At 33.4% G+C, this 8,177-nt stretch overlaps 1 protein-coding gene across 1 annotated transcript; it reads right to left on the reverse strand.

Annotated features, from left to right (window-relative positions):
• Window positions 1-505: 505 nt before the first annotated feature.
• Window positions 506-4,007, reverse strand: LOC145039862 (uncharacterized). The gene is made up of 4 exons (XM_078987871.1): window positions 3,890-4,007; window positions 3,598-3,754; window positions 2,894-2,965; window positions 506-2,801 (listed from the first exon to the last, which is right to left on the reverse strand). Exons 2-4 carry the CDS (start codon window positions 3,605-3,607, stop codon window positions 739-741), a joined length of 2,145 nt encoding a protein of 714 aa, XP_078843997.1. The 5' UTR covers window positions 3,608-3,754; window positions 3,890-4,007; the 3' UTR covers window positions 506-738.
• Window positions 4,008-8,177: the final 4,170 nt, after the last annotated feature.

Raw genomic sequence — 8,177 nt, forward strand, 5'->3', positions numbered from 1 at the left:
CAACTTGAAGACTACTTTGGAACAATATTTGGGTTTTGCAAAAAAGAAAGAAATTTTTCGTTACATGACGAAAGATACTAATAACCCTATCGGACGCAAAATAGAATCGGCGTTAAAGCCAAAGATTGATATATATATATATAGGTTTATCTATATTTGGCAATTTTAATATCTAATGTTGCGTATTTTTAATATGGATATGTTTTTAAGTGTCTTGTAATTTTCCCTTCAGGTTAATGAAATTTAGTTTTTATAAAAATTAATTTGTTTAAATTGATTGTTTTTATATAAATTAACTTTTGTTAAAAAAATAAAAAAACATGACAAAAATGGCAAACCTATCACTTTTTAAATGACAAAGTTTTAAAGATGTAGGACAAATCCTACATGGTGCTAGCAAAAAGGATATTACTAAAATAATACCACTCTCTCTAACCTAATTATCAAAAATAGTCCGAAGTTTAATATAAAATTGTAAAAATATAAACATAGCCATACATTTCCATTTACAAATAACAAAGTCAACTTAGCCAATTGTATTCATCTTCCAAGGTGCCTCAAAATCTTTCTATTGCAATTCTTGAATCACGTAGAACAACAACAATGGTCAAAAAACGCCAACATTCCAAAACCTAAACAATTTCATATATCTAAAAAGATAACAATTTTCAAGAACTTTTAACACCAATCCAAAAGAATCATGTCTAATCACATATTCCCATAAAAACAACACATCAATCAACCATTTTCACTAATCCCAGAAGACTCACCAACATCTTCAACTCTCACCACTTCTTCAACCACTTTCCCCCTATTCCCAACTCCATCCACCACCTTATTAAACCGGTCAACCCAAACATCATAATCAACCACATACGGTGTTCCAACAAGCCCATCAACATAATCAGCAAACGCCTTCAACAAAGCCGACACCTCACCTAAATACTGCTGAATCACCCTCTTGGCCCACAATCTTTGTCGCCACCTCAGCGCTGACTCAATCGAATCCGCCTCCTGTTGACTCGCCATTTTTCCACCACAAAGATAGTAAACAAGATACACAAGACTCTCACAATCAGAAGAAGGACAAAGCTTCCCATGTTGTAACGCATGAGATGATGAGAATTGTAGGTTAACAGCTGGACACGTGTCCTTATCATCCAAAACCGCCCGACCCCACGAAACTAAAATATATAAATCGTTTGTTTTTATAATGTTCTCCGGACAGATGTCGCCATGCTGGACGTTTGCTGACTTGGCGCTTTTTAGAGCGGAAAGACAATCGCGACAACATCGGATCGCATCATGGGAAGTAAACGGGATGGTTTTGGTTGACAACGGGTCACCGGTGGGGTGTACGATAAGAATCGGTGTACCGCATGACGGGTGATCGCACCGGCCTTTCGGGTTCGGGCGGGTACAAGTACCCGAATGTAGAATCCGACCCGAATCCACGATTTGTGGAAGATTTTTACTACAAATTCCATGATCCCGGAAAATGTTCAACACCTTTGTTTGCCTTTGGACTTGATACCATAAGCTCATGTCTTCCCATGAGGGTTCTAATCGGGTCGGGTGGGCCCCCACATATAACATCAATGGTTCCGTAGGGAAATCAACAGAAAAAGCCGTATAGCAACATCCATTCCACCCGTTAATCAATCCATTCACTTGAAAACTTCTATGATTCCGATCGTCCTGATTCCGGAGATCTTCCAATTCCAAGACTTCACCTTGCTCGAGCTTCAACCGGTTATCTTGATCGCATTTCTCGTCAAATTTTACAATTTCGGGTTCGTTATGAAAGGGTATTATCGACTTTTCGCCCTCGACAAGGCGCCGCTCGACTCGCCGTTGATGGAGACGGAGGTTGTGATCGGACGCGAGGGACGTTATCGTCCTTTTCGCGTCTCCGCTCCATTGACCAATTGAATAGTAAGTTGCTAAAAGTATTTGCAAACATCCTAAATCTCTCCAATTTGCATTCCCTAACTTGTTCCATATCCGATCAACCCGAGAAACGTTAACTTCCGCGTGGTTTGTTATCCAATTCACCATCGAAAAGTACGGATTAGGATTCCCGGACGTTAAATCAAGTTTCCCGAGGTCGCCCTCGAGTTTAACCACACCTCCGGAATCGGAATCAAGAACTAAAACATAAACGGAATCACTACTACCGGTTCCATACTTGCTTAACATTCTCGAAAGCAATATCCGTGCCCCGTAAAATAAAGCTTCGGAAATAGAAGAACACGAGAGTGTCGAATCGGATTCGTTTCCGATTCCGATTCCGGTTCCGGGTCGGAATAACGCAAATTGGACCACCTGGTCCCACCTGACATGTGGGTCGGCCTCGTTTCTTAAAACCAAGGCCGACCCACAGAGCGAATCGAGCCGTCTTCTCGATATCGCTTTTTCTACGGTATAAAATTTCGACCCGGAATATCGGGGACACAAAATGGAATATGGGGATGACCCGTTTTCATCCCAAAATGTATGCCATAAGGAATCAGAAATAGCATGTAAGAAATCTTCTAGGGCTAAAAACTCAAGTTCTTTTGAGTTATGGGAAATTGGCATTCGGTGTAATTGTTGAAATAATACGGATTCTAAAGCGAAATCTAGGGTTTGTAAGTCTTCGAGTTGAAAGGGTGATGTGAAGCCATGTGAATTCTCGTTGACCCATTCTTCGAGGTGTTGACTGAATAAGTCAATATCCGTAAGGTTTTTTGCACATTCTTTAGCTGCTTTTAATGCTCGTTTTGAAGTGGATATGCTCGATGCACTTCGTGAGGAGATAACTGTGTGTAGATAGATGCATTTATGAATTATGAGTTATCGAAAGTCAGGATTTGAATAGAATAATGAATTCAGATGGATTAATTCTGCAAACCTGATGATGTCTTTCTGAAACTTCCGTCCAAACTTTGCCCACCAAATGAGCCGGAATCATATTGATGCGAACCTTATAAGAAGTACAAAATAGTACATCAAGTAAAGAAATCAAAAGGCTGTATATATTAAGGGTTAAATATGTATAAGACATTAATTTACATACATGGTGTAATTCAAAATAATATGCGTATAATTCTCTTTCATATGCCCTTTTCTTTTACAAATTAGGGGATCTTTGAAGTGCATTCTCAAAGTGATTATTGCTACTTGAAGAATCATAATCATACAATCACATGCTTAAAGTTGGATAATTACGTAATTTTATATTCTTACATCTCCACACAGACCATAAATATTAAAAAAAAAAAGCATCGTAATCACTTTCTACCAAACACCCCCTTATGCCAATGGGGAAAAAGTGCACATATAACCTAGCATAAGCAATCCACAAGCATTACATATAAGAAAATCTAATAAGCTAAAAATCAAGTTATTTTCAAATCGCAAACAGATTATAGATGTCAAAATGTCTAATTTCAGCACAAAGTAATGAAAGGGGAAACAATCTATACACATTCATGAGACTACATTTTGCGAAAGATATTATGAACCCAAACGATGAGCGTAAGTACCCAAGAACACACACACACATATAAACACAAACAAAGGGGGAAAGAAGAAAGAAACTTGATATGAGCTCACCTATTTGCATATTCGTGTCTGAAAATGCGAAAAAGCTTCAAGATTCGCAAACCCCAGAATGGGTTTTGTTGTGGAGACGCTATTTAGCATATTCCAGAAGCTAAAACTAGATGCAATAACTCACCATGAAGCCCAATGTAGCACAAAGAATGTACCCCTAATTACAAAGACAGATAGAGTGACAGAGATGTGTGATTATGATAGAAAATGGTAGAAAGAATGAGGGAAAAAGAAACAACATGCCAATAAAGAAAAACGAAAGGGAAAGAAAAACACCAAGGCAACAACTTACAATGATGGAGATGATGTTGATGGTGCTTCCCACTCTTAGCTCCACCCACACCCACCTAGGTTTTGGATTGTTTTTTTTTTTTTTATAAATGAAGAAATATATAAAAATGGTGTTTTTTTTTTTTTTGTAAAAATTTGTAGAATCCAGATGTGGTTGGTGGTTGTTTGGTGTTTTTTTGTAGGTTTCTTGTTTCTTGTCTGCTTTTGTTCTTTGCCTATCTTTAAATCTTTCTTTATAAGCTCACTTGATTCCCCAAGAGACCCCATTTCAATGGCAAACATTAAAAGTAATTTCAATCACAATTTCCGAGGTGTGTAAAGATTAAAGAGTGTTCTTTTTTTCTCAAATAATATAGTGTAAAATTGTATTTTTTTTCATTTATTGTGAGTTTGATGCTTTGATTGTTGGATGAGTTATGGATTTTTAGGTGTGGCAGTGGCGTAAAGTTTGCTATTTTTTTGTAAATTCAATTTAGATTTTAAGTTACTATTTACGTATTTACTTTATGTTTTACAAAGAAAAACAAATATTGTAGTTGGTATCCTTTTGAGTTAACTATATGTTAATTAAAATTATCTTTAAGATGATAGCTATTTAATAATTATGTTATGTTACATTCTTATGACTTTGAATTTTGAAGTATTTCCTAGTTTATATAATGCAAAAAAAGGACTTGATGCCATTGTAACCAAAGCGTTCAATAATCAAACAATTTTGTTAAAAACATATATTGAAATAAAAGAGGTTGAATTAAAATAAAATATCTAGTTGGGCTTAAAACCCCTAAACTTCTAGAACAAAATTAAAAAATGCTTTTGCTTAGTAACCCTTTTTTTTCCATAGGATTCTTAAACAATAAGTTGAAACTTGAAAGTAGAATTCAAACACAAATATTTTGTTGTTGAATAGTTTGAGTAAACATGAAAAAAAAAAAAAAAAAATCATGTGTAAATTATATCTATAATCGACTCTTATTATAAATATATTTTTAAAATTATAGGATATAAATTCATAATTAAATACAAATTAAGTAATAAATCAAATATATTTTAGATAATTCAAGTCTTCGTTGATCATAAACTTATAACATGATTTTTTTTTTAAATATAGTTTTCTTAAATTAAAAAAAAACAATTAAGAATATGACTTTTAAGTGTGATTTACTAACATATAATTAATTATTTTGGACTTTTGTCATGGCAATGGAAAAGATGAATACCAAAGGAATATATTCTTGCCTATTGGTTTGTTTTGTCCCTGTTGAACATTGTTGACCGTCTAATTTTATATCATTTAGATTATATAAATACTTTGAAAAATAACAACTTTATGTTTAATGATAACGTCGATAGAACCAACAAAGTAACTAGATTCATGAATGATGAAATTATATTAGCTTTTTTTAATTACATAGGTAATATGGTAATATTTACAATATTATAATCAATATTATTCAAGATAAATCATTCATCTTTAATTATATTTATTTAAAAATTTCATAATTTTTCATGTTATGGTATTTATTGGACTTGTAATTTTTTTTTTGAACTTGCAAAATTTTATAAAATCATTGTTTAAAAGATATTAAGGATATTAACTTTGTGTGAATTATTGAACACATAAAGTTACTATATAAACTACAGTAGGAAAACAAAATATACTACAAAATGAGAGAATACAACAGAAAATGAATAAATAATTTGAACTAACTAAATATGTAACACCCCAATTTTCATATATAGATTATATAACAAATAATCGTTCCAACATCTCCAAAGATCAAATGTGAACTTGCTTATAGACTAAACTATAGCGGAAGCAAAATAAATAAATATATATATATATATATATATATATATATATATATATATATATATATATAAAGTTTTCAACCGAAGAGCTTCGGGTGTTACGTCTTTGCGGAATTTCTTTGTTACCTTCTTGATTAATCCTCATCCTTGCCCTTTCCCTGCCACTAGCTAAATAGTTTCCTGAATTGCGCACATTTAAAGTTTCTAAATGGGTAAGCCTAGGGCCTAGTGAGTTCGTGTTGCACATACATATCCATCACTTAAAATAAACAAATAGTTTTATCATATATGTTCAATAAATCATACGACAAACAAATCATCTTTATCCAGAGAAAGAACAAAATGTTCATTTCCCTTTTCCTTGAGACAACTAATCATCCATTGTACTCAAGTATTTTAAATATCCAATGAAATGAGTATGATTCTCAAATCTCATCCCCGCCGATCACACTCATCCGTCATGTTCACGACGATTAAACACTCACCCGTTCCGACTAAACATATCATCCAAAAACACACACACACAATAGATAAACAAATCCAAAATAACATTTTGACACAACCATATTTATCATAAAATATACTACGAATAAATAAATAAAAAACCACATAATAAACGCATGACAAACATTTATGTGCGAGCAACCACAGAACACGAAAAAACTCACCTTGCAACCGATAAGTCCTAACCGAAGCTTTATTGCTAATCTGCACCCTACATTCCACAAACAAATTTTCTAAGGCAGTTGTATCATACAAGAGATTTGTATAAACTTTGAACCAGATACTTCATCGTTATCAAATTCAGAAAGTCCCATACTTTAAATTAATACTTCATGTAACCATACCATAAATATATAAAAACATTTTATAAATTTATTAACCCTTTGAAAACAGATTATATTCTTGTTATGACACCAAATACATAATAATAATAATAATAATAATAATAATAAGTGGCATAAGACTAAACCAATAACTTTAAGTTTCAATTCAAAGGAAATACACCGAAAAAAATGTGCATATAGTTTCACTTCAAGAATTAAAATGTTATTAGACTACAAGAACTGAATATTTATTTTCCCTTTTAAAGAATATATACGGATTATGCCTACTAGTAGGATTTGCCCATCCAAAACGAACGAGTAACGTGCTAACCAATAAACCACCAAATGTTTTATTATTATATTTGCATTTCCCAAACTTTAACATAGGTTGGCTTTTACCCGTTAAACAAAAACACCCGGGATGTTGTCTTCCTAACCTGATATCTTTTATTTTTCTGCCATTACTAAGTTGCTGGAACTTTACATATTATCCAAAGTAATTCTGTATAATTATATAAAATCATCATTAACTTTTTCCACCTCCTACTGAAATATAACCATAATTTTTTGTCAAAAAAAGAAACAACCCAAATCAAAACATATTAGAGCTTTGTGTAGCGAAAATTTTATCATTTTAAAATTCCATCTATTAGATCATGATTGGCCCGAACTAAGACATTAGGAAGAACTAAAATATGTAAAACCGGATTATAAACTTACTCAAACAACCAATTCAAGCATAAATCAGAGAGACATGCCTTATTTTGTAAGAACTAACTCCAAAACTTTTAAGAACTCCCGAGCTCTACTTCTCTTTTGATTCTCAACTGTTCTCAGAGATTTCTGTGGGGTTTCCACTCGATTTTACGTGCTACTTATAATTCCTAAGATTATAACCGATGGAGACCTCTCATTTGCTCGAATTTAATGCCCTAATGAAGGTCATGGTTTTTTTACATTAATCTTCATAATTTGCCTTTAATTGACTCATTAACTTTAAACTAATCATTATTTTATATTAATATAATATGATTATATATTTTATATTTTTATTTTGACATGAGTTATTACAAAATATTAGCTATTATCGTTAGTTTTGATATCCCCCGCAAGTTGGACGGTCGTTGAGTAAGTCCAATCTTGGAGATTAGAATATGGAATCTGGGTCGGAGCAGAGGCTTAGTAGGAATATCAGCTAGTTGATCATCCACTTTTATGTGTGTTACCCACAATGACCCTTCCTGAACCTTCTCGCGAACAAAGTGAAAGTCCAATGCCAAGTGTTTCATCCTTGAATGAAAAACCGGATTTGCATAATAGTATGTAGAACTCAAATTGTCACAATAAATAATTGGTATAACGTTAGACCTGAATTCAGTGAGTAATGAAGCGAGCCACTGGATTTCTATGGTTGCTGATGCAACAACTCTAAATTCAGCTTCGGTTAATGATCTAGCGGACGTAGATTGATGTTTTGAGCTCCAAGAAATAGGGTTACAACCAAGATATACAATATAGCCAGTGGTGCTACACCACGTCTCTTTGTCACCCGCTCAATTGACCTCTGTAAAGGCGTGGAGTCTCAGAGGGGAGTGACGTTTGAGTAAGAAACTGTGATGGATTATTTTATAGTACACTTATGTTTATGTT

The sequence above is a fragment of the Lactuca saligna genome, chromosome 1 (assembly GCF_052625555.1).
Source record: "Lactuca saligna cultivar CGN05327 chromosome 1, ASM5262555v1, whole genome shotgun sequence".
Classification (NCBI taxonomy): Eukaryota; Viridiplantae; Streptophyta; class Magnoliopsida; order Asterales; family Asteraceae; genus Lactuca; species Lactuca saligna.

Bases quoted from the DNA above. Each gene is read 5' to 3' on its own strand.
- LOC145039862 (XM_078987871.1), bottom strand. The intron at 2,802-2,893 runs GTTTGCAGAATT...ATCTACACACAG, and splicing joins TTTCAGAAAGACATCATCAG to TTATCTCCTCACGAAGTGCA.